General features: G+C 53.2%; 1 protein-coding gene across 8 annotated transcripts in view; it reads left to right on the top strand.

The window, feature by feature from the left end:
- The window catches only part of NAV1 (neuron navigator 1), a 181,331-nt gene extending 160,130 nt beyond the window's left edge, over positions 1 to 21,201 (top strand). For 6 of the 8 annotated variants that reach the window (XM_066379711.1, XM_066379703.1, XM_066379675.1 and 3 more), the window contains 18 exons: positions 143 to 166; positions 273 to 350; positions 3,424 to 3,507; positions 3,731 to 3,842; positions 6,757 to 6,878; positions 10,089 to 10,285; positions 10,526 to 10,718; positions 10,804 to 10,972; positions 11,259 to 11,356; positions 11,522 to 11,617; positions 11,851 to 12,010; positions 12,772 to 13,007; positions 13,596 to 13,750; positions 13,917 to 13,988; positions 14,432 to 14,628; positions 15,066 to 15,184; positions 17,000 to 17,197; positions 17,724 to 21,201. In XM_066379711.1, the coding sequence (XP_066235808.1) occupies positions 143 to 166; positions 273 to 350; positions 3,424 to 3,507; positions 3,731 to 3,842; positions 6,757 to 6,878; positions 10,089 to 10,285; positions 10,526 to 10,718; positions 10,804 to 10,972; positions 11,259 to 11,356; positions 11,522 to 11,617; positions 11,851 to 12,010; positions 12,772 to 13,007; positions 13,596 to 13,750; positions 13,917 to 13,988; positions 14,432 to 14,628; positions 15,066 to 15,184; positions 17,000 to 17,197; positions 17,724 to 17,819 (2,406 nt within the window). In that variant the 3' untranslated portion in view covers positions 17,820 to 21,201. The remainder of the gene's footprint in view (positions 1 to 142; positions 167 to 272; positions 351 to 3,423; positions 3,508 to 3,730; positions 3,843 to 6,756; positions 6,879 to 10,088; positions 10,286 to 10,525; positions 10,719 to 10,803; positions 10,973 to 11,258; positions 11,357 to 11,521; positions 11,618 to 11,850; positions 12,011 to 12,771; positions 13,008 to 13,595; positions 13,751 to 13,916; positions 13,989 to 14,431; positions 14,629 to 15,065; positions 15,185 to 16,999; positions 17,198 to 17,723) is intronic. The other 2 variants (XM_066379693.1, XM_066379666.1) reach the window with 1 other exon arrangement.
- The last annotated feature ends 4,508 nt before the right edge of the window (positions 21,202 to 25,709 follow it).

The following is a 25,709-nucleotide window of genomic DNA, read 5'->3' as shown; positions in this document are numbered from 1 at the left end:
GACAGGGGACAGTGTCAGCCTCTTTGCACCTCTGGGTCATGCTTCTCCGAGCTCTCTGCCGGCTGCGGCCTGGCTTCTTTGCCTTCCTGGTAACCTCCTCTCTCTCTTTCTCTCTCTGTTTCCTCTGCGCCCCCTTCTTCAGGCTGAGGAGAGGATGCAGTCCGAGGTAGGGTGCGAAGCCTTTGTCTCTGCCTGCTGCCACCCTGCTCTCCACACCCCTTCCATGCCTTACGCTTCCGCGGCCATAAGCCATCTATCTCTTCCTTCCACAGCAAATCCGCAAGCTCCGTCGGGAACTAGAATCATCGCAGGAGAAAGTGGCCACCCTAACATCACAGCTGTCTGCCAACGTGAGTGAGGCCCAGGCGAGATTTTTTGTTTTTTATTTTTAGTTTTTTTGGCAAGAGTTAAATGAGTTCAGCCAGAGGAAGAGAGCTCCTTTATTAGCACGCCCTAGGCGGAGGCCGTGGGTATCAGCCACTCCGTCTCTCAGTTTTGAATTTTATAAAGAACCACGCTGCCCCCCAGCCTAATCAGTAAGTCTGGATGAGTTCACATCCGACGGTCTTTGAACTCCCCAGAGAAAGTCAAGAGGGTTTCTGCGTGGAGGTGGGCACAAACTAGCCATTGACCATGGACCAGAACCATTAGGGGTTGTAATTACAGAGCCCTCAGCGTGTGTGACCACTGTCCTGGGGGCATGCATGTCTTTGTTTACACCACACATTTGGGCGGACTTGGAACTGGCTTTTAGAATTCTGTCTGGCCTGACCAGGCGGTGGCGCAGTGGATAGAGCATCGGACTGGGATGCGGAAGACCCAGGTTCGAGACCCTGAGGTCACCAGATTGAGCATGGGCTCATCTGGTTTGAGCAAAAAGCTCACCAGCTTGAGCCCAAGGTCGCTGGCTCGAGCAGGGGGTTACTCGGTCTGCTGAAGGCCCACGGTCAAGGCACATATGAGAAAGCAAGCAATGAACAACTCAGGTGTTGCAATGCGCAACGAAAAACTAATAATCGATGCTTCTCATCTCTTCGTTCCTGTCTGTCTGTCCCTGTCTATCCCTCTCTCTGACTCTCTCTCTCTGTAAAAAAAAAAAAAAAAAAAAAGAATTCTGTCTGGTGACCATGGCACTGCTCAGGGCCCACCGCATTCTAGCCCAGCTCCTTCCCTCCCACCTGCCTTCCTCTCTCCCCACCTCGGGCAGCTGACAGCGAGGCTCTGAGCTCCAGATTGGGGGCCAGAATTCCTGCCTGTGCCCTCAACCTGTCCCATGGCACGTCCCACTCAGAATGTGCCTCTGTCTCCTTCAGACCTTGGTCTTTCTACCCTGTGAGATGGGGAGAAACGAAGCCACCCCTCTGACCAGGCTGTGCGTGTTTGTCCCTCATGACTGGGTTGCAAAACAGAGAGAACATAAGAGTCATTTTCCCTCAAAGCCATAAACACCAGCTGAGCCGGATCCACGGGAGCTCTCCAAGTTGCTTGCACAAAAGTGACGGTGTCTCCAGCTTCCGCCACAGTTCCGGGCTTTCCCTCTCCCTTCCTCTCTGGAGAACCCAGCTGTCTGGCCCGGGGTATCCCCTCAGGACCGGGTAGGAGACTCTTTACCAAGATCTTGCCTGTTTCCAATTTATTTCTACAGCGGCCCCGTCACATGCTGGCTCTTCTCTTTCCTCCGTGTCCCCAAGCCCTCGATTTAGACGTTGCACGTGGTTTGTTTCAAACTCACATGAAGCACTTTTTTTTTCCCCATTCATAGGGGATTTATAAGAATTGTAACAGAAATGAGAACTCGGGCCAGGTCCTGCACAGCCTGGCAGGTTCCCATCTGGGAGACGCTGGCGGGGGTGGTGTCGGGGAGAGGACACTCACGTTCTGAGCACTGACGCTGCAGTCTGTCGACCAGGCACTGTCGCGACTGGACAAAGGCCAGTGAAATGAATTGGGAGGATGTTTTGTCTTAGAACAGGAAGTTCTCTTTGGCTTCAGGCAGAACAAGCCAAACAACCGGAACAGGACAGGTTCTGAACTTCTGAGGCTAATTCTCGCTGAGGTCACACAGCCCTGCCCTCGAGCGGGTGACCTGATGTCAGCCCTGGAGGAGGTTCCGCAGCTCCCTTTAGGGTCCTGACGCCAGACTGGGCTTTGGTCCTGTTTCAGGAGCTTCCCAGCTGCCCACATTGAGAGCACACCCAGACGGCCCACCTTCCTAAATGCCAGCCCCTCTCCAGCGCCATGACTTAGCCAGAGGTCATGCAGGCACCCCAGTGAGGGTCGGGGTTAGGGAGAGTTCAGAGGAAAGCGGGGGAAGAAGCCCCACTCAGGTTTGTAAAAGGAACCTCCAGTCAGAAGAGGGTGACATAGAAAACCACTTAAGAAGCCAAGAGTTCTCAGGGTCATTCATGGTAGACTCACAGACACAGGCAGGGACGTGGAGAAGAAGACAAGGAGCTCCCCATACAGGAGGTGGGAGTCAAGTATTTGGGTCCTGATGGGGCTAAGACCCCAGGCCTGGGCAGTGTTTAGTCCAAGAGGCAGAGAAAGAGGAGGCTCACGCAGAACCAGAGCCATTGCTGACAGCCACAGTCAAACGGAAGTAGCCTCCAGGGGGCTGTCAAGGTTAGTGGGTGAACACGTGTTGACCCACTGGGTGGAAGGCAACAGGAAGCAGTGAGAGCGAGTCACAGATGTCCTAGAGCTGGCTGGATGTGTCCACCACCTCCAGCTGGGGTCACACACCCTGCCTGCCCTAATAGCAAGTTCTCTGTCCCCAAGGGTCCCCTTTGTAATCCCGGCCTCATTTTCCTTCACCTGTCTTCCATGTCCCAGTAGGAGCTCGGGCCACGCCCCTGGTGGCCTCTGTGGCCTGGTCTTAGCTGGAGGGTCCCAGGCACCTTTCCCTCCTCACGGGACAGCCCTGCCCTCTAGTGGCCAGGCCGTGGAATGCTTTTGCCAGTTCCTGCTCGCCACTCTGGCCCGGTGGAGCCTGGGGAAGCCCTGAGCAGGGAGCAACAGCAACAGGGGTGCACTTAGAGCAGAGCATCACCAGGAGTACAGGAGAAAAGATACACAGTTTCCACTGGGACCCTGGGGCCAGCCTGCTGGAAACAGTTAAATGAGAAGATAGTGACAATCCCCAGAAGCTGTACCATCCCGCAGAGCAGAGGAACAGCCTCATCACTGGTAGCCGATAGGGACCAGCTCCAAATCTCCGGGAGCCTCCCGGTCATGACTCAGGTAGCTATCTGGTCCCCGCCAGAAGGTGTTTGACCGCACAATATCCACTCAGAAAGATCTATATTTCAGTGTCCCCAGGTCAGCTTGGAGTCAAAAGGTCAGTTAAACGATGTTCCTGTCAGTCCGCTCCTGTCCCAAAGCCTCAGGCAACTAACTTCAGAGGCTCCCGTGTTCTTGTTCCAGGCGAACCTAGTGGCAGCTTTCGAGCAGAGCCTGGTGAATATGACGTCCCGCCTGCGGCACCTAGCAGAGACAGCCGAGGAGAAGGTGAGCGGCCTGGGGCGGGGCCAGGCCAGCCATGGCAACCCCCCACCCGAGTGCCCTGATGCCCAGCTCTCCCCGTCACCCTGAGTTCTCAGCCCCTTCATAAAACAGTCCCAATTCCCGTCCTCTGTACTGTGTCTGGTGGGATGCCAATGCCAAGCCTATCGCCAGGCACACAGTGGGTGCTCTAGTCACAACCTGGGGCCCTGTTTCCATTCTGTCTTAGGACACCGAGTTGCTGGACTTGCGAGAAACTATAGACTTTCTGAAGAAGAAGAACTCTGAAGCCCAGGCAGTCATTCAGGGGGCCCTTAACGCCTCGGAAGCCACGCCCAAAGGTAGGAGAGCCAGCCACGGGCCAGGCAGCAGGGCAGGGAGAAAAGAGGCTGCTCACAGATTTCACCTGTGCCCACCACCTGCCGGGTTCCACATCAACCTTCTGGAACATGAAGCCCTTGGTGCCCGTCAGAGTGATGCTCTGGCTGGTCAGTGAAGAGAGTCGGGCATGACCCTGCCACCCCAGGGGTGAGGGAGAACAGAGGATCCCTGTAGACCCTGCTGGTTCTCTCCTGAATCTTTAGCCCAGAGCCCAAGGGCTGTCCCAAGATCATCATTAGAACAGCACTTTATTCTTGCAAAACTAAAGGGAGTCTCATTATATAATCTAGTCATCACTCTCCTTGGTCTTCATCCAAAGGGGCTGAAATTTTATGTCCCCACAAAAACCTACACTGGATGTTTATAGCAGCTTTACTCCTCCTAATTGCCGCCACTTGGAAGCCACCGAGGCGTCCCTCAGTTAGTGAGGGGATGAATCACTAACCGCTCTAGCCAGACGAGGAAGTATTAATCAGCACGAAAAAACCCTGAGCTGTCAAGTTGTGGAAAAGGTATTGAAGAATCTTAAGGACACTTTTGCAGAGAGAAGAAAAGCCAATCAGAAAAGGCTACCCACCACCTGATTCCAACTTCATGACTTTTTGGGAAAGACAAAGCTGTGGAGATAGTATGAACATCAGTGGTTGCCGGGATCGGGATTGGCGGGGGGGGGGGGGGGGGGGGGGGGGCAGACAGAGGATTTTTCAGACAATGAAACTACTCTGGGTGATACTCGTCACAATGCATTTGTCCAAACCTATAGAAATACAGCACCAGGAGCAAACCCTCGTGTCAGCTGTGGACTCGGGGATGGTGACGTGTCAGTGTACGCTCGTCAGTTGTAGCAAATGTGTCATCTATCTGGTGGGTGCCGTTGATAATCGGGAGGCTGTGCACATGCGGGATGCAGAGGGTGTGTGGGAGCTCTCTGTCTCTTCTGCTCAGTTTTTTGGTAAACACACTACTCTAAAACCATGAAGTCCGGAAAAACCAGCACTCTGCACTCTTACCTAAACGTGTTGAGTGTGCCCACGCACAGATAGGACCCAGTTTGGTCTTCATTCCGGTTCTCCGGGGAGATACGATCTGTTCTTTGGATGAGACAGCGAATACCTGGATTATTACATGGGGCTCACGTGACAAGTTAGCCTTGGCATTTAACAGCTGAGCAGCCAGACGTCGCCAGAGCCAATTGAGAGATGGGGCACTCTAACACCACAGAGACTCTAGCCAGGGCCCCTGGGCAGCAGGGCCGACCTCTTCCCGGTCCACGGTCAGTTTTCTTCTCCACTGTCAGCAATTCTTCACTGGTCTCAGCAGCCCCATCCCACCCCTGACTGCCCTCATCCCAACACAGACTTCACCTGCTCCTTTGCTGAAAAAATAAAACCTTCAAGGGAGAGCTCCACTGACTGTTCCCCATGCTATCGATTAACTGTCATCCAATTCTTACTCATTTTTCTTCCATACATTGGAAGAAGCTGTCCCTTCTCGCAAAGCGACTGCTACTCTGGCTTTAGCATGAGCCCCCAGCAAGTACACCCCGACACTCATACCCCCACATCTTTGACTCCTCCTCTGTACACTCTTTCCCCTCTATGTATGCTGCTGCTAAAGGCGCTTCCATCTGAAAGGAGAAAAAGGCAGCGTCCACCCATGTCCTCCTGAATTGCGGCCTCCTTTCTCCCCTTCCCTCACCGTCACGCTGGCCTGCCCACCTCCCTCTTACACATCACCCACTGTGACGTTGCTTCTGTTGCCGTCCCCCTCCCTGGACTGCCTTCGCTGAAGTCACCAGCGACTCCCCATTCTTCCAAAATCTGGCTTGCAGTTTTTAATGCTTATTTTGCTTGACTTCTGTAAAAGAGAAAACCAAGCTTGTTGGATGTATGTTAACAATCATCACAGTGTCAGGCATATATGAGGTGCTCAGAAGAATACCACACATGCACAGACACACACACGACACACACATGTACACACAGAACCACACATATATACATACGCACACAGACACTTACAGACACACACACAAGTGGTACCCCAGGATCCCCAAGATTTGCCCTGTGAAGTCTCCATTCTTCACTGCATCCTTCCCCCAGAGGATGGAGTCATTCCCATCTTGGCCTCTTCCTACGACTCTGACCCCTGTTCTTCAAAGAATCCTTCTCTCCATAAAGGGAAAAAGCAGCCCACAGAATGGGAAAAAATATTTGCAAATCACAGGTGTGATAAGGATGTAGCCTCCAGAATACAGCAAAAACTCAACAGTAAAAAGGCAAATCACCTGAATTTAAAGAGAAAAAAAATAGGCCAAGGGTTGGGACACACATTCCTCCACGAAGATGCACACATGGCCAACAAGCACAGGAAGATGCTTAGTGTTCTCAGCCCTCAGGTAATCCGGTCCACATCCCAGGGAGGCGCCTCTTGCTCCCACTGGAACAGAGACAACTGAGAGGAAGCACAAGCACAGCGTTGACACGGGTGTAGAGGAGGCAGACCCTCACTCCTGCTGGGCAGCGCGTGCCAACAGGGGTGTTCCCTCAACAACTACACCAAGTCCCGTGGGCCCGGGACTTCCACCTCTTCTGAGTCAAGTTCAGTTTGTTAATTTGTGCAAAGTCCTCTCTCCTTGTAGACTCGAAACTTCTTGAGAACAGGAATTGTGTCTTGCTTAGTCTTTCCCTTGAGCCTGTGTTTGATGTGGAGACATGAGTGACAATGTTGAAAGGACGTCCCAAACACAAGTAGCATGGGCCCAGGAGTTGGGTCAGTTCCTTCTCCCCCACCTTCTGCAGCTAGATGTGCCCACGCCTCACATCTTTAAGCCCACCCTGTCTGCTCTTTCTTCCCCTTGTCCTCGGCCCCCAGAGCTGCGGATCAAGAGGCAGAACTCCTCAGACAGCATCTCGAGCCTGAACAGCACCACTAGCCACTCCAGCATCGGCAGTGGCAAGGACGCCGACGCGAAGAAGAAGAAGAAGAAGAGCTGGGTGGGTGAAGGGTCATGGGGGGCGGGGGAGAGGGGGACTTGGAGAGCACAGCAGGCCCTCTCCACCTCTGCACAGGGGTCAGGCCCTTCCAGAAGTAACCAAGACGTAGTTCCTTCGGTCACTAAGCCCCAAGGTCATGTCAGCTCAGAGCAAGGTCTGCTAACTAACTCTCCTTCCTGCGGTCCTTCCCTACGTGTCCTGAGAGGCCACACCTGCAGTCATGCCCGTCGGCTGTCCTGGGGCTCTCTGCACAGGTCGGGTCAGAGTCATTTGTCAGCAGAAGGGAAGGGGCTCTGGTCCCTGTCCCCGGCTCCCTGCCCTACTCCCTCCACATGGTTGAGAGAGAAGAATCAAGAATCATTCTAGATGCTCCAGGGGTGGGGAGTCACATCTTCCATTTTTTGGAGAGGTAACTGTGGACCTTTTTAGATTCCTTCCAAAGGAAGCTTCCCGGGATGTTTGGCCCAGAGATAGCTGGGTGTTATTTTCCCAGGGAACCTGAAACTGCGTTTAGCTGATCGATTGTTCAGCCCTCTGTGGCCAGTGGCAGGGAGGGGTCCTCTAATACAGGCATCTTGCTCTCTGCCCGTCGGTAGGACTGGCCCACAGACCTCTGATCAGGGCAGACAGGGACTGGCTGTGAGAAATGAGTGATTAAGTGTTGCTTCTTTTTTCTCCCCTCCCCCCCTTCAAAATGCTGACTTCAAATCCCAATTTTTTTCCAGGTCTATGAGGTAAGAGATGTGGTTCCCCTCCCCTGTCTTATCTCCCCTGTGCCACGCCTCCCCCCCATTTCCACAGCGGCTCTCTCCCCTAAAGACACACCAGCCACTCATCACACTAACCGTGACAGTCACCCCAGGGTTCCTGGCTCACTCCACTGCATGGTCCATCCGTGGGTGCCCCACCGAGCAGGAGTGGTCTAGCTGGGGGCCCCTGGGAAGGTCACAATCCTGTCTGGCCCAGGTTGCAAAAGCAATCACATTGAGCTCCTGTCTGGAAAGTGAGCTTCCTTGCTTTTTGTTCCATCAAATCCTAAAAGCCCCCAGATGGAAGGGAGTCACTGACTGGATGCTCAACCATGGTTTCCAGAGGCCAGCTGGGGTCTAGACTAAGATGAACCAGAATTAGGTCAGGGGTGTGACCCAGGGCAGGGTACCTTCAAGTCTCCCTAAAGCCTGCAGCCCCCAGAGGATCTAGGGAATTTTTCAGAAACAGTTCCAGGATGAGAGCATCACCCAAGACAGACTGAGAGTGAACCCAGAATTCCTGTAACAACCAGATGTCTGAGGTCCACTCTCGCCCCTCCCAGCATTGAGCTAGGTGCTGTGCAGGGTGTGCAAGTGTGAAGTCCATGGTCTCAGCCATTAGGTGCCTACAGGTGTTCTGGGAGACAAAAAAAATTATCAGATTGTTGGTAACACCCCAGCAGTGGCATCATGCTTCGCTCACTCAGTCAGTGAGTGACTAATTAGAGAGGACTAATAGGAGAGGAAGGGGCACCACGGGGGGAGAAAAGCCAGATGGAAGAACAGGGTAGACAGCGAGGAGTGTGGGGGGGTGTCTCCTCATAGATGCTGCCTAATATCTGATACAAGGGAGCAGTGGACAGGGAGAGAGTCCGTCCAGCCCAAGCAGGTGGGGCACAGGTAATTACTTAAACTCGATCCTTCTGGTGAACATTCCTGAAATATCCTCCACCCCAGGCCCTTGAGACACTCCTTAAATAAGAGTGCTGCCCTCAGACCTGAGGCTCCGCCATCCCCACCACTCACATTGGCCCAGGGAGACTTCTGAGTTGCCCCTCAGTAGAATGCTGTCTCGTCGGCTCTGTCCATTGTTTCCTGATGCCATCTGACACCACGGGGCTCCTAGCATGTGCCAGCAGCCCCGCACGGGAGCCTGGTGCCCACACAGGACCCCAGGGACCTGAGAGGGCTCACACTCCTGGCACATGTGGTCACTCGACCTCTCTGGACACACATGTATGCACACGTGCACTCGCTCATACAGCTTCCTATGAGGCAGTGTGAGGAGAGGACATCACTGGATTGAAATTAGGGAGCCCGAGTCCTGGCCCCAGGCCTCCCTCAGACACTGTCCCAAGCAAGCCAGCTCTTCAGTCTCAGCCTGTTCATCTTGCCTGAAACCTGAGTTTTGTTGTGCTTTTGAGCCTTGAGTACTCAAGGGTGACGTGTCCCCTGCACACTTCCTCCCGGCTGACCGCACAAGGACCCTCTCACTCATCATCCCCATCACAGCCAGGCGGATCTCCTCCTCCTGGTCCAACCCAGAGAGCCCAGCACACGGCACCATCAGCCCTCCTGTGCTCCAGCAGACATGTAGAAGGAGTCCCTCAGACTTCCCCATCTCACTGTCCTGGAGGTCTGGTTTGCCCTTGTCCCCTGTAGCCTCCAACCCCTCTTTGACTCTGTCTCGCCGCCATCCCATCTGTGTCCCTGCGTGGTGTGCATGCTGTGTGGACGCATGTGAGTGGGTGTGGGACAGGACCCTGCTGTGCGCTGTGCACAACCGGCTCACACACACCTCTCCGCCAAGACCAAACAAGCCGTGGTCACGCTCCAGCGTCCCCGGGGCCCTGAGGAGGTGCTGGGACACATCCTGTACTCAGGGACCTTTGAGAGGAAATGGTAGAAAACACCTGTGCCTGGTGGTTCTCATCCCTTGTGACTGCTGAGCACAGAGACCCTGGTGGAAACATGACACCCTGTGTCCTGTTGATTCCCACAGAATCACCTTGTCAGTTTCTGGTTAACAGGTGCATACATTTTGACCCAATGCGCCCTGGTCAGAGGTAGACCGTGAGGCCCCAGTGAGCAAGGCTCTAGACTGAATGGTCACTGGTCTCGGCAGAAGGCGATTGGATCGCCGCGGGCTTGACCCTGTGCCCTCTGGGGGCTTCTCTGCTCCTCTCAGTTCCCCCAGGGGAGACAGAAGACCCAAGAAGTTCCCAGAGCAGCAGCAGCAAGCCAGAGCCATCCCCTCTGTCACAGCCCTAATGGCTAGGCAGTTCTGCTCACATTCCATGAACGAGGTGGAGCCCTAAGGAAGGAGACTGAACTCCAACAATTGGAGCCCCCCACCCCTTCGCCGCCTGGGAGCCTCTCTGTCTCAGCAGCCCTGCCTGCCCTCCCTGTCTTTGCATGGAGCCCTGACGTCTCTCCCTGCCCCGGGTCTGCTTTTTTCTAGCTTCGAAGTTCCTTCAACAAAGCCTTCAGTATAAAAAAGGGACCCAAGTCAGCTTCTTCGTATTCCGACATTGAGGAGATTGCCACCCCCGACTCCTCGGCCCCCTCGTCCCCTAAACTGCAGCACAGTTCCATGGAGACAGCCTCGCCCTCCATCAAGTCCTCCAACTCGTCCTCTGTTGGCATCGATGCCCCCGAGTAAGTGCTCTCCCGGGACCTGCCACCCAGCCTGGCAGCTGTATATGCCGCTGGCCACTGTTAGCTGTCAGCCCGTCGGACCCTGGACACACAGACCTCTACCTCTAGAGGCCCAACAGGTGGACCTTCTCTGTCACTGCTGACCATCGGGCCAGAGGCACCATGACCACCAGCCGTGTTTTCAATTCCCTGTAATTGTCACACCTGCATGCCGCCGGCTTGACGCTCGCTCTCTTGCAGGGCTCCCGTCCACCCGGCTCCCCACGCGCGGCTATTCCACGCCAGTGAGGAGGAGGAGCCGGAGAAGAAAGAGGTGTCAGAGCTGCGCTCTGAGCTGTGGGAAAAGGAGATGAAACTGACGGACATCCGCTTGGAAGCCTTGAACTCCGCCCACCAGCTGGACCAGCTGCGGGAGACCATGCACAATATGCAGGTGAGTCCAGGGCGGCCCTGCCAGCGGGAGGCCCGGGCTCCACCCATCCAACCCTGTCCCCTACCCCTGTCTGTTCTGGCCACAGCTGGAGGTGGACCTGCTCAAGGCAGAGAACGACCGGCTGAAGGTGGCCCCAGGCCCCGCGTCAGGCTCCACTCCAGGGCAGGTCCCTGGGTCGTCAGCATTGTCGTCCCCTCGCCGCGCACTGGGCCTGGCACTCACCCATTCCTTTAGCCCGGGTCTCGCAGACACAGGTACCTTTGGGAGAAGAGCCCGTTTGGGTGGAGAGGATGAGAAGGTCCCACCACCATCCCATTGTCTGTGGGCTCTGGTGGCAGCTTCCCTGGGCCAGGGAAATGTCAGGGCTGATACCTCGAGGCACAAGGACTTGTTAAGGGTCCCTCGACCTTAATGAGGGTTCAGCCTGGGGCATCCACTCCTCTCTCTGATGCTTAAAGAGCTCTTTGGGGAGAACGAGGACTGGGAGGCTCAGGAGAGTCTGTGGGGCCCTGAGGCCAACACCCCTCTCGCTGCCCACAGACCTGTCTCCCATGGACGGCATCAGCACTGGCGGCCCCAAGGAGGAGGCCACCCTCCGGGTGGTGGTGAGGATGCCCCCGCAGCACATCATCAGAGGGGTGAGGACTCCAGGGAAAGCCCATGACACTTGTTCCCATCTGAGGAAGCCCGCTCCCCATCTCCACCTCCAAACCAGAGCGTTCAACTCCCAAGGGTCCCTAGGGCCTCCCTTTCCGGGGCACCATCTTCCCCAATGCTCACGTGTGTCCCTTTCGGCCTCCTAGGACTTGAAGCAGCAGGAATTCTTCCTGGGGTGTAGCAAGGTCAGTGGGAAAGTTGACTGGAAGATGCTGGACGAAGCTGTTTTTCAGGTGTTCCAGGTAAGGACCCTTGCCGACGTTGCGCGTCTCCCCACGGGAGATGGAGCCACGCGGACGCTGGGGTCCTGGGAATCTTGGGTCCCTCGAGGGGAAGTGCTAAGTGGGAAGACCACATGCTCCCCTCTCTCCGTCTCTTTCAGTTCCCTCTAATGTTTCTTTTCCTTGTGCTTGGACCTCTGTGTTCACATCTCCTCTGTGCCCCTCACCATCTTCTTGCCCCTGTCTTCTGTCAGGACTACGTTTCCAAGATGGACCCAGCCTCGACCCTGGGACTCAGCACCGAGTCCATCCACGGCTACAGCATCAGCCACGTGAAGCGGGTGTTGGACGCAGAGCCCCCAGAGATGCCTCCTTGCCGCCGAGGTGTCAATAACATCTCAGTCTCCCTCAAAGGTCAGTCTTGTCCCCTGCAGTGCAGTGGGGGATGGGGTGGAAGGAGGGAGAGGGCTCAGGCAGCCCTCCATGGAGCCACTCAACAGCAACTGTTGAGAAGCTGTGCTGTGACTTTTACTCTGCTTTGGGTTAGTCAGCCCTCTAGGTCCAGGGTTTGACATCCTTGGATGTAGCTAACCCGGATGGAAATTATTTTTTTAAATGTTACCTTGTTGCTGACGTGTCCTATGTAGTTAGGACTATGATTGTAACACGTACAGACTTTTTCTTGTCATTATTCCCTAAACGATACAGTGTAATACCAACAAGGTATTTACATTGCATTGGGCATTCCAAGTCTCTAGAAATGATTTAAGGTACACAGGAGGGTGTGCATCAGTTATGAGCAAAACACTACTCCATTCATATAAGGGATTTGAGCATTCTTGAATTTTGGTATCTGTGGGGGAGGTGGGGTAGGAGGATCCAGGAACCAATCTCCCACAGATACCAGATACCAAGGGACGAACAATGTGAGCTATAAAAAGATAGGACCCAGCCCTGACTTCTGTTCCCAGGGAAATTTCTGCCATGTCCACCTGCATGTACCTATAACTCATGGCAGGTCCCCTAAAAGTACAACCCACATGGTCAGCCCTTGGAGTTGGGGGCTTCCTGTGGAGCCCTGGAGCACACGGCTCTGGGCATTGCAGTGAGGAAGCAGGGGAACACATCTCGGGGGCCCTGGGGCCATCCTCACGCTCTCTGGGGCCGGGATTCAGGTCTGAAGGAGAAGTGCGTGGACAGCCTGGTGTTTGAGACACTGATCCCCAAGCCCATGATGCAGCATTACATCAGCCTCCTGCTCAAGCACCGGCGCCTGGTCCTCTCGGGCCCCAGTGGCACTGGCAAGACCTACCTGACCAATCGGCTGGCGGAGTACCTGGTGGAACGCTCCGGCCGCGAAGTCACTGAAGGCATCGTCAGCACCTTCAACATGCACCAGCAGTCTTGCAAGGTGGCTGCCCACCTGGGCCCCGCCCACATTCCTTCTGGCCTCAGTCATCCTCCTGCCTCCTCCCTGACACATCTCCTTTCAAATCCTCTCTAGACCTCTGTCCCCCATACCCCTCCCTTTGCCTGTTAAGTTCCTTGAATTGACCATTGTCTGAGCCACGGGCCTCCTTCCCTTCCATGCCTTCCATTTCTTCCCTGCACCTCTCTCTTCCACGTCTCTCGCTGACTTTGGGCACTTGGGGAGGAGGCACACAGAATTAACAGCCGCATCTTGTGCGGTCCCTTTCCAAGTCCTGACGTCTCTGAGCATGCGCCAGCTCTTGGTTCTCTCGGGTGGGAGAAGCAAGTCCCATGGAACAGACCATGGGTCCAGCCAAGAAAAATGCACTTAGGCTGAGGGTCTCCCACCTTCAGGGCAGTGGCTTTAGAGCCCTGGGACACTGTTCATCAGTCTGTGGCATCTGCTTCCACAGTCTGTTGTCAGGTGCCTCGGATGGAAAGCAGAGGTGCAGAGAGATCCAGAGCTAACATAGCATCCCCAGGGGCCTGCGGCCACTGCATGCTGACCCCCTGCCTTCTGTTATTTCAGGATCTGCAACTGTATCTCTCCAACCTGGCCAACCAGATAGACCGGGACACAGGAATGGGGGACGTCCCCCTGGTGATCCTCCTGGATGACCTGAGTGAGGCAGGCTCCATCAGTGAACTGGTCAATGGGGCCCTCACCTGCAAGTACCACAAGTGGTGAGCTGGGGTGGGGGGGCAGCCTCACCGTGGTGGGAAGCAGGGGAGCCTGGCCTAGTCCAACCTGGGAGCTCTCTGTTGGGGAGTGCGGGGGGGGGGGGGTGCATAGCAGACTGTGCTTGTGAACATGGGTCTGAGGACACCCTCTTGCTCTTCCTTCCCCCAGTCCCTACATCATAGGCACCACGAATCAGCCTGTGAAAATGACACCCAATCACGGCTTGCACTTGAGCTTCAGGTGAGAACTATGGCCCTGAGTGAACCTTCTCTCCCTCCCCTGGAATCTGTAAAATAATTAAGTCCCAGGATCTGGCCAGAGAGCCGTAGAGAGGAGAAGGAGAGAACCCTCCCAAGTCTCTGGGGCAGAGGAGAGAGAGCAGGTATATTTGCCACATCAGCTACAGGGTGGAGATGGACCCTGGGGGAGAGGACAGGAGAGAATGGCAAAATTCAGAGACATCACTAATATGGGCTCTGTGCCAGCATACCCCACCCCCGCCCCCGCCCAGCCAGTCAGTTGTCCGAAGAGGGTTACTGGTTTGAGAATCAGCTCTGCTTGCTCAGGGCTGCTGCCCCAAATTCAGCTGACCCCACTGTGATTAGAAAAGAAACGGACAAGCTGGCAGGGGGTGAACCCCAACAGCATCCCGGCTGTCACTCTGACCCCATCCCTGGCGGTAGGATGCTGACCTTCTCCAACAACGTGGAACCCGCTAACGGCTTCCTGGTGCGCTACCTGCGGCGGAAGCTGTTGGAGTCGGACAGCGACCTCAACGCCAACAGGGAGGAGTTGCTGCGGGTGCTGGACTGGGTGCCCAAGCTGTGGTACCACCTGCACACCTTCCTGGAGAAGCACAGCACCTCCGACTTCCTCATCGGTACGAGGGCACCCCCACACCAGGCATGGCAGCGGCTCCCTCCCTGCTCAGGGGGGTTCCCTTCCTCCCTGGGGTCTTTGGCATCCAGGAGTGGGAACCCGTGGTTTCAGGTTAGAACCCGCATCACTGAATAACATTCCCTGGAGCAGTGAGCACTATGTTTTGGGTGAATCACTACACCCTTTAGAACGCCAAGTCATCTCCCTTGCTTTTTCCCACAATTAATGAAAAATGGGATTTCCAAGCTTCCCCTCCCTCCCTCGCCCGGCACCACCTTGGGAGACATTATTCGAGAGGCAGCCAGCTGAGCATCCATACCCACAGCTCCAGAGCAATCTCAGAATGGCCCTCCTCTGAATTCCCTGCGTCCTCAGAGAAGCAGGTGCCTGGGACAGCCAGGTTCTCAGCCGCCTTCACGGCCACACGTTTTTCCGTAGGCCCTTGCTTCTTCCTGTCCTGTCCCATTGGCATCGAGGACTTCCGGACCTGGTTCATTGACCTGTGGAACAACTCCATCATTCCCTACCTGCAGGAAGGAGCCAAGGATGGGATCAAGGTGAGTCCTGCCCTCTTGACTCTATCCCCAAGGTCAGCTGTCTGTCCCCCTCCCAAAGCAGGAGCACATCTTCAGTGTTAAACACGGGCTGCTGAGATGGGTCAGGAACTCTCCCTAATGGTTTAGACTGAGGCACTGGATGGAACAAAGCTGCCTCCAGCAAATGTCCAGACGGACACTGCCTCAGACCATGTGTCCAGCCAAACTCGGACCACTCTAAGGATCAGGACACATAGAGACATAATTATGCTAAGAATTAAGTAAAGCCCCATTATAGTCTTAGCTTATTACCAATAAAAAGGTGACATGGGCCTGACCAGGCAGTGGCGCAGTGAATAGAGCGTCGGACTGGGATGCAAAGGACCCAGGTTCAAAACCCCAACATCGTCAGCTTGAGTGTGGGCTCATTTGGTTTGAGCAAGGCTCACCAGCTTAAGCCCAAAGGTCACTGCCTTAAAGCCCAAGGTTGCTGGCTTGAGCCCAGGGTTGCTGGCTTGAGCAAGGGGTCACTCATTCCGCAGCAGTCCCCCAGTCAAGGCACGTATCAGAAAGCAATCAATGAACAACTAAGCTGCTGCAACAAAGAACTGATGCTTCTTATCTCTCTCCTTTCCTGTCTGTCCGTCTCTCTGTCTCTCTCTCTCTCAAAGAAAAAAAATGTGACTTTGGCCAAGTTACTTAACCTTCTTAACACCCTCATGTGAAAAAGATGATAAACTCTCCTCTCTGCTCAATCATTGGGCTGTTCTGAAGACAAATGAAGTGTGTGGAAAGATTTTTTTAAGAGTCAGAATAAGAATGTTGTGCAAAAGGGAAGGGTTACTTTTTTAAAAAACCTCTCCAGTTCTTTTGTCACCTATAAATTAGGTCAGTGCTCACTAGAGTCCATCCATCCCAGCACTCAGGAGCGACGATGCCATGACTGGACCCATCAACAATCACGTGCTGTCCATAAAAGCAACTTGTTATTGTGACCGGTCTCTCCTTATGGTGCGGTGAATTTCTAGAGATGTTGGCTATCAGACTGGTGACAGAAATCCTTATTGCATTTAAGTTTGGCGTGATTGGTAGTAGTTTTACAAGTTAAAAGCATTTTTACATGGCTAGTATCTGTTTTCAACAAAGTTAAGAATTTTTAAAAACAATTCTAAGGCATCGTTACCAAAGAGGAAGAGTTTCCTACTTGAGAAGTAAAATTGCAGGGTTGTAAGATTCGTATGTGTTGCATCTTTTTTTTTTTTCTGAAGTGAGAAGCATGGGGGGGGGGGGGTAGCAGGCAGACAGACTCCCGCATGCGCCCGACTGGGATCCACCCAGCATGCCTGGCAAAGCTCAGCCCATCTGGGCCGTTGCTCCGTTGCAATCAGTGCCATTCTAGCACCTGAGGTAGAGGCCATGGAGGCATCCTCAGCAACTGGGCCAACTTTGCTCCCATGGAGTCTTGGCTGCAGGAGTGGAAGAGAGAGATAGAGAGAAAGGAGAGAGGGAAGGGTAGAGAAGCAGATGGGCACTTCTCCTGTGTGTCCTGGCCAGGAATCAAACCCAGGATTTCCACACACCTGGCCGACACTCGACTGCTGAGCCAACCAGCCAGGGCCTGTACGTGTTGCATCTTAATGCAGTCTGTCAAATTATCCTCCAAAATGGTTCTACCAACTGACACCAACTTACTTCCCTTGTTGGGAAACGCAAAGAATGTGGTGCGGGGTTCGAGCCTCCAGGTTTACAGCTGAGGCAGTGCTGGCACCATCAGGAGACAGCATGACCAAGCCTCTGATCTGTGGGTTTCTCTTCCCTAATCCCGCTTCTCTCCAGGTCCATGGGCAGAAAGCTGCTTGGGAGGACCCAGTGGAGTGGGTCCGGGACACTCTGCCCTGGCCGTCAGCACAGCAAGACCAATCAAAGCTATACCACCTGCCCCCACCCACCGTGGGCCCTCACAGCATGGCCTCTCCTCCCGAGGACCGAACAGTCAAAGACTGCACCCCAAGTTCTCTGGAGTCAGACCCTCTGGTGAGTCAGAGTAGAAGAGTGAGAGATAACAGAATTGAAGTCTTTATTCATTCCCTGTGGTGGGGGGCAGGGGGGGGGCTAGAGAATGTCAGGAAGGCAAGGAGCTAGATGGCACAGGCGAGGAGCTTTGACTCAGAGCCCTAAATGGGTAGAGATGGTGTGCCGGTGACCTGGCATAAGCTACATAAGGACGTGTGCCAGTAGAAGGGGTTCTAGCTAGCTAACACTGGCACGTCTGGGCCATCTGTCCTCTACTGGCCTGTCAGCACCTTGACAGCAGAGGCACCTCGTTCTATTTGTCACCCCCGCCCCCACATGGCAGCTGTGACCCAGACGCTCATGTGCACGTGGACAGAAAGGGCTGATGCAGTCACGGTGACCCTCTCCTGAGCCACGTCTGCACTCTGGGCTCTGAGTTCCCTGAAAACTAATGTTCAGACCCACGTCGAGGTTGTTTCGTATTCCCCTTCCATAGGCAGGACCTGGGGTCCCAACTGTCATGACCCCCCCCTCTGTCCCTCTTCAGATGGCCATGCTGCTGAAGCTTCAAGAGGCTGCCAATTACATTGAGTCTCCCGACCGAGAAACCATCCTGGACCCCAACCTCCAGGCAACGCTCTGAGGATCACGTGGTCCCTTGTCACACCCAGACAGCAGGACGCTGGCACCGGCTCCGTCAGTGTCCCCTTTCCCTTCCCCTCCCCTCCCCTGTGCTGGCTCTCCAGTGGTGAGACGACAACAGGAGGGGGAGGAGACGCAGGAAGACAGCGGGTTTTTGGTGCTGCACCTTTGAGAACTCCCTAGTCAGACAGGACTAGTGGGGTGGCGTTCGGGAACTGGTGTCCCCGACAGATACTGACTGGCCTCCTCTCGTGACTTCGGGGAAAAAGATGATGCTAGGTCTATTCCCTGGATTCCTTGTCTCAATGTCAGACTCCTGGGCTTTCTGGGGAGGGCTCAGAAGACATCCAGCAATCCCATCTTGGGTCCTCACCGATTCTCAGGAGCACCTCTGAGAGGGACAGTCCCTGCAGGGAAACCTGAGGGAGCCGGGAGCTCCCAGGACTTCTGAAGACCCTTCCTGACCCATCACCACTGCCAACAACTCTCCCCTCACCCCCGCTGAGATCTGGCTGGAGCCCAGAAAAAAAAGAAGCATGTGGTTTAAAAAAATGTTTAAATCAATGTGTAAAAGGTTTTTTAAAAAATGCAAAAGATGAAGCTAGAGAGAACCAGGTGCCAGGTGGCAAGAGCATCACCCCTCCCTGGAGGATTGAGGGGACAGGACAGCTGCCAATCTTAAGAAGTCGCCAAACCACGAAAACCACATTGCAGCCTTTGGAGAAAGACTGCCCGCTCTGCTGTCTTACACCCTCTCACGTGCATGAGAGTCAATAAACCCAACCTTTTTTAATTTTTATTTTCAGTTTGTTTTGGGGGGTTTTTTGTTGGTTTTTGTTTGTTTGTTTGTTTGTTTGTTTTTTGCTTTTTGTTTTGTTTGTATTTTTTCCTCCCATTTCCCTATTTATTTTTTTTCTCTTTGTGGTTTTCTTTTTTTTTTTCCTTCTTTCCCTATCTCCTCACATGTTCATGAGATGCTTGGGCTCCTTTTCCAGGGACTGGTTTAGCTTTTCCAGGTGGGTTTCCTTTGGAGAATCTGACGCCCGTCTAATTGGCACTGGTGAGACACCTGCCATGCCGCCGTCCTGAGCATCCTTGAGGCTCACACGAGCATGAAGCATCGGTTCAGAAGCAGCGGGACGAGAGGAACGTGGACTTCCCTTTTGAGAAAGCACACGTGCTTCCTGGGTGATCTACAGCCAGCCTCTGACATGAGAGTGTGACTTCCTATCTTGACAGGAGATCGACCGTGAGCATCACCGTGGATTAGAGGAAAACCCGGAAACTGGCACTGTTCCTCGGTCTCACGGGCTGGCTGGCCCCTCTCTGCACCATCCTGATGGTAGCCCCTTGGCTTGACGGGACCCAAATTCCAAGCTGGCTTTTTTACTATTTGTGACAAGTGAGAGTTCACCTACCAGAACCTGGACTTCCATGTGTGATACTCCCAATTGGAATATAAGGCTCAGCGACCTGCCTTCCAAAGGGAACCACCTTTGTCAGAAGTTGCCCTGGAGGTCAGGCAGTCTGTATTTCTTCACTTGACGAGCACTCACTGAGCAGTTTAGAAAGAGGACAAGAGGAGACTTGGGCCCTTGAGTTCACAGTCTAGGAGAAAACATGAACCTCTGCTAAGTACACATCCCATTGTTACATAGACCTTCAGGATCATCTGAGAAATGTAGCCAGAACCCAAAGAGCCAGCCAGAAAGAAACCTCTGATGAGACAAGCCGTACTTTGTGCACAAAAGGTCCAGGATCACTTAGGGTGGACCTGAGGACGATGGACTCTTGCTTCTCTCAAGAGGGGAAATTTACTTTCCTGCCATTTCTGAAATCCTCGTGGGCCCATATCCAGGCTGAGCCACCTGGTGAGGCTAAAGTTTCAGGGCCTTATAGACCAGAGATGTGATGAGCCTGGGACCAGGTGTCTACTCAGATTCCTAATTAGCACAAGACCTCCTCATATCCACAGCCACATGGCCCTGGATAAGATGCAACCAAGGAGCAGATGCCTCTGAATCTGCACATCAGAATATTCTCATTGAGGTCCAAAAGATGGCCTAGATTGTCCCCCAAAAAAGCTTCTGCCGTCACCTGGTTGCACCCGGGAATGACAGGGTCCTCCATCCATGCTGGAGACTGTTCCTGCTATTGCTGCTAAGTGCATGAGCTGTGAAGATCCCCAACCAACCCAGCTGTCACATATGCAATTCTGCGGTGGGAAGAGGCTGTTCATCCAAGGATGGTGCTGTCATCACTGCCTTAAGGTCCCTGCTGTGTGGAAGGAGGAAGCCCCAGAGCTGGAAGTTCTAACTCGGAAGGAAGGGAAGACCGGATGGGCCTCCTGTGGACCCAGGCCTCTTCTGAACTAGCTCCAGTCCCCATGGCGGGGCTCAGATGTTCAGTGCCATCTTCATTGGGTGGCTGAGCCCTTAATACTCTTATCTTCTGGTGCTGCCCGGCCAGTGCCTTCTTGTCATGGATGTGACTGGCGACTTGAGAAAAAGGAAGGGGAGAACCTTTTCCTACATTCCAACTGCCTCAGACCCCCAGAAGGATTCTTGTCTCCCTAGGAACCGTGGGTACTACCGTGGATTTTATTTGGATCCTCAGCAGGTTGATTGTAGAGGCCTCTCACTCACATTACGATGTTTCTTCTCTACTCCTGGGATCCACCCTGTCTGCTCTCAGTTGGCTGCTGCACTCAGCCCGGTCTCTGGCTGCTCTCCTCCAGAAGGTGTGTTCCCTTCCGACGAGTTCCCTTTGGAGCCTGGACCCTGTTTACGGTTGTGCACCTGGGCCCCTGTCTGTGGGGTCAGTCATCTCCCCAAGGAACCATGCTCATGAGGCAACTGCAGACGGTGGAGCCTCCTCATGGTGCTATCACCCTTTGGGATGCTCATCCAGACTTCTCTGAAGCAGCAAACCAGAGCTCCCCTCACTGCCCTAGAATTAACAGAAAGAGAAAACTCACAGCATTCTTCTACCAACGTACCTGCTTTTTGGTAGAGACCACTGGGAGCCCTCAAAAAAAAAAAAACAAAAAAAAAAAAAAACAGCAAAAACTAGGTCCCACAGCTAAATTTTCAACACCCCCCCAGCACCTTCAGAAGAATCCAGCCCATCTGAGACTGGAGTTTGTGCTCTTCCCTTCCTCTCCAGGACCCCAGCTCTGTTCCTCACCAAAGCTGGCTACAGCAGATGACATGGCTCAATGCCCAACATCAACCTGGGATAGCCACAGTCCAGGTGGGGCTCCTTATCCTCTGCTGAGGAACCCCACTTCCAGATGAACAAGACCAACACATTCTGTTCAGTGTATTTGTTTCTCAAACCCTGCCTAGGCACTAACAATAAAATACTAGGTGATTGGAGGCTCATATGGGACCTGATGTCTGTGTGTGTCTGTGTGTGTCACAAGAGCAGTCTGCTGTTCTTGTGTCCTATCTTCTGAGGCTTCATAGAATACTTTTAATAGTCTGTGCTTTGTGGGTGCTCTACGGTGCTTCTCTCTACCTTTGTGAATCCTCATACCACCATCTTTTTTCAGGTAGGCTAACCATTGGGAAGCTAGAGTCTGCCAGGAAGAAGGATTTCCCAAAGTTCATGGAGAGACCCTACAATGAAATCCTTAGTGGTTGGCATGCTTGCTCTTGAATGACCAACCTTCTAGCTCATCCCTTCATAGTCCTTCAGGACTTAAGACAAAATAGTGATTTTTTGTTTGTTTGTTTGTTTGTTTCATTTCTCATCAGAATTCTGGCTCTCTTGGTTTGCAAAACCTAACCTCTCCCCTTCTAGCCCCCTAAGACAAGGGCCATGAGGGGTACCCCTTTTCCATGGTCAGAGGTAATCATTTCCCGTAGCATTCCAGAAAGGAGAAAGCGGTGATAGGCCTCCTCTTCCTCACAGACACCGCCTCACCTGAGGCAACACCATGGACAGAAACCCTATGACTAAGTGTCATCTGTCTGACCCAGTGGGGACTTGGTCCTGCGAGCCAAGATGGAGGGGAGAAAAGGGAGGGAAGACATGCATGACACTCTAAGGAGGTCTCCTTGTCTTTAGGTCAGGAAGTTGTTCTGTCCTGAGCACATGTTTACATGGGGTTCAAGTGAAAAAAGAATCTGGATCACCAAGTGTTCACTCATCAAATTCTTTTTTCCTTCCTTAACTCCTGGATCTCAGCTAAGCTGATGCTAATCATTAGAGGACTGGTCAACCCCACTGATGGGATGAAATGAGCTTTTGCAAATGGTGCCCTGATAGGGATGGAAATGGTCATGGGATGTGGTACAATCTTAGGATGACTGACAACTAGCAAGTTCAGGCTCAAGGCCATACTGAAGAGGTCCTAAGTAATACAGTTGTCTTCGGGACCCTGTGTTCCCCCAAAGGCCAAAGCCTAACGCTACTGCCCTTTATCAGTGAATCAACTTTATATTCATGAGCCCTCAGTCAACCTGATCAGGGATCTATGGGGCCACCACGTGGCTCTCTTCATGGCCAGCGTCTGCGTGCGTGTGTGTGTGTGTGTGTGTGTGTCCACTCAGCCTGGCCCTGAGAAAGAGGAGAGTAAATGGGAAAATGCTAGAGTCTCCGAGTGAGGACACCCATTGAAATTAGGAAGCTGCGGGGAGACAGTGCAGCTGAAAAGCAAGACCTGTGTGCTGGATCCTCCCCTTGCAAGGTTTTGGCTATGTTTTGTTCATGATCATGCCCTGGAGACTTTTCTATGATGAAAGTGCTCGTAAAGTGAGCCCCTGGTTCCTTGATGCAACAACTCTCCTTAAAGCGGCTGGTTCCCAGTGTGTGTTTCCAGTCTGGCAGCAGCATCTGGGAACTTGTTAAAAACGAAATTCTTGGACCCCCATCCCAGACCTACTGAATCCAAAAACTGGATGGTGCCCAGCAACCTGTGTTTTCACAAACCCTCTGGGCAATTACGACGCACACTGTAGTTTGAGATTCGCAGTTTGTATTAAAGGGAATGCCAAGTACCAAGAGCCCCCACACTAAGGTCCTAGATGGTAATTGAGATTTAAATGTTAATTTCCAAATCCCCTTTCTCATGCTTCCTTCTGTTTGTTTTTTTTTTTTTTTTTTTCCTTTTATTTAACACAGGAAGGAAAGGTATGTGTGCTAGGGGGGCAGTTAGAGGAGTGTTTGCATCTCCTATTTGAATAAACCTTCAGAGCAAAAAAAAAATCTCACGGCTCTGAAATGTGCACTTGGCAAACTAAAGGGCTTCAACAAGTCGGAGGGCTTGTCCAGATTGCTGGATGATTTGTGTCCTTATGTGAGTTGTAAGGGGTGCTGAGGGCCTGGCCAGAGTCCCCTTCCCCAGGGCAGCTAACCAGTGTAGAGCTCCAGGCTCCCAGGAAAGACCCTTCTCTTGCTCTGCTCTGTTTCCCAGGACAGTTCAGCATGATGAAGGGACAGGACCAGGAATGAAGTCCCTGGACTCATTTTGTCCCTACCTCACACCAGGGCTTGGATGCAGAACTACTCAGCCATGGTGACACAATAAAATCCCTTTTCAAAAAAAGGACTATCTTTCTATCCAAGGTCACAAACTCTAGCTGATGGAGCCACGGAGGAGATGAGGCTGATCACACCTGCTTTTGTTTTTAAGTTTATCGATTTTCCCTGTGAGAGGGCTTGTGTGGATAGAGGACAAAACACACTAGTGCTCAGCCTCTGAGCTCGGGAATCCAGCCTTCTGGAGAAGGGGCTAAAAAGCCAGAGGAAGGTAGGGATGAAGCCATTGCACTCACATCACCCCTTGGTCCCCAGAAGGCTGATGGTGGGCCCTTGGGTCGCCTCCTGTGGGCCTTCAGCTTCCCTGCCATTTCTCTGAGACTGACGTGTCGGGTAATTGGTCAGGAGCCTCTAAGTCCCCTCCAGCCTTGGCTGCTGCTATGTAGTAGCCTCTACTTCCTGATGGCTTTTGTTTTTCCTTTTAACAGAACAACCTTTTTAAAAAGGAATGCTAACTCCTGCTCAACCCCCCCCCCAATTCTGTCTTAGGCAGCACTGTTCTTTAATTTATTGGGTAGAAACCCTAAATCAGCCTGTGTATGTGTCTGTGTGTTTGTTTTCTTCTCATTGGAAACCCCCCCCCTCTTTCTAATGTAGAGAAAGCAAAACAGAGTCTAGAAAGCAAAGTGATGTATATAGTGCAGTAACAATCATGACGGGAGCTTGGCTCTCCCCCCACCCCTGCCAGTAAGTCATTTTAAAATAACAAATTGGTTGAAAAATAAATCCATGCCAGGGCCAGGAGAAGAGGACCCCTAATTCGGGCCCTCTGTTCATTGGGCATGTCTCCTCCCAACAAGGCTCACCTGTTCTGATGCTATTTCCATTTCAATAAAGTGATCTGAGTCGTCCACCAGTTCCCTAGCTTCCCGTCTGTCCAGTTTCTGTCTCTGTTTATCTAGTAGCCCAGTCCTTGGTCTGGAGGGTGAGGCTGCCTGTGGCCATCTGCCTCACTCAGAAGGTAAGAGCACCTACCCGGGAATGTCTGTCTGACCCCTTTGGATGGGGAGAGGGCTCCTGCTTGCACACTGTGGATCTAGTGTCCTTCTTCAGAACTTGACATGTCCATGCCAGAAGTTGGGGGGTTCTCAAGTCCTCTGCTCATGGGCCACCACGTTTGAAACCTACCGCCGTGTGGACATTCCTAAGGTGTTCCTCTTGGGGTAAAAGTGAACCTATGAGACAGAAGCTATTGTCATGGAGTTTGGCTTCTGGCCACGGAGAGAAGGAAAAGAAGTCCCACTGTTCCCCACTGTGGAGCTGCAGGGACCTAGAAGCACTTTTCCCTAAGGGAATTGCTGTGGGAACACAACCCACCTCTCTAACATGGGAGGTGAGGAGGTGACACATGCTCCTACAATCAATGGGAGAGTCATTTCACTGGAAAAACCCTCAGATGAGGGGACTTAGCCCCTGAATGGCATCAGCTCAGCACCCGCAGTCTTAGAACTGGGGGGGGGGGGGGGGCTGGTTTCCTATTTCACTCAGAGTGAGGCTCAAGATCCCAGTAAACCTTGCTGAGAAATACCTGGTCCTCTAAGCTCTGGAACCATATATGCCTTCCATCCCATCTTCCTCTGCAGCCACCCAGCCCTGTTGCTAAACCCTCCAGATGATGCTACCCACTTGCTCCGGTATTCAGAAGTGTGATCCCCTGAGCCACGGGTGAGACCAGCCCTGGCACATCCACAGAAAACCACGCCTGTTTCTCCACTGCTCAAACGTCCAGCCTTAATTTCTCTGGGAAGAGAGGTTACACATTCCCAGCCAATAGGATTCATTCTCAAATAGTCACATAAACACTCAATCTGGAGCACACACCCTTCCCACACGGGTGGGCTCTCTCCTGGCCGGCTACTTTCGGCGTCCAGGTGAGCTCGTGAAAATCAAGGGACTGAGCTTTTGAAGGCAACACTCTCCACTGCCCGGCTCACTTCAGTTTCCTCTCCCCTCCCTCTGAATTTCCCAGGCTAAGAGATTAACAGTCTCCCTTCAATAAAGAACGAGTTTTGGGGGGAAAGAGGTTGGTTAAAAGCCATTTCTGACCCAGCTCCCTTTCCTTAAAATCTCTCCACCTCCCTGCCCACCTCACTTCCTCGCTCCTAACACAGCACCTCTCACCTGAAAGGTGCATGGATCTGAAGCCCTGCCCTACATCACGGCCTTGATCCAAGCCGGGCGGCTCCGGGGACGTCCGCCGCCGCCTCCAGGGCGCAGCTGCTCAGAACGCCAAGTGCGCCTTGTGGAGGGAGATGCAGTTCTCATCCCTGCCGCCGGAGGCGCTGTCCGCGGAGGCCGACGCGCCCTCCCCGTGCTCGGAGCTCCCGCCACCTCGTGCGCAGGCGCA

The sequence above is a fragment of the Saccopteryx leptura genome, chromosome 1 (assembly GCF_036850995.1).
Source record: "Saccopteryx leptura isolate mSacLep1 chromosome 1, mSacLep1_pri_phased_curated, whole genome shotgun sequence".
NCBI lineage: Eukaryota > Metazoa > Chordata > Mammalia > Chiroptera > Emballonuridae > Saccopteryx > Saccopteryx leptura.
Note: the sequence above shows the minus strand (reverse complement) of the source record. Positions and strands in the feature narration are given on the sequence as shown.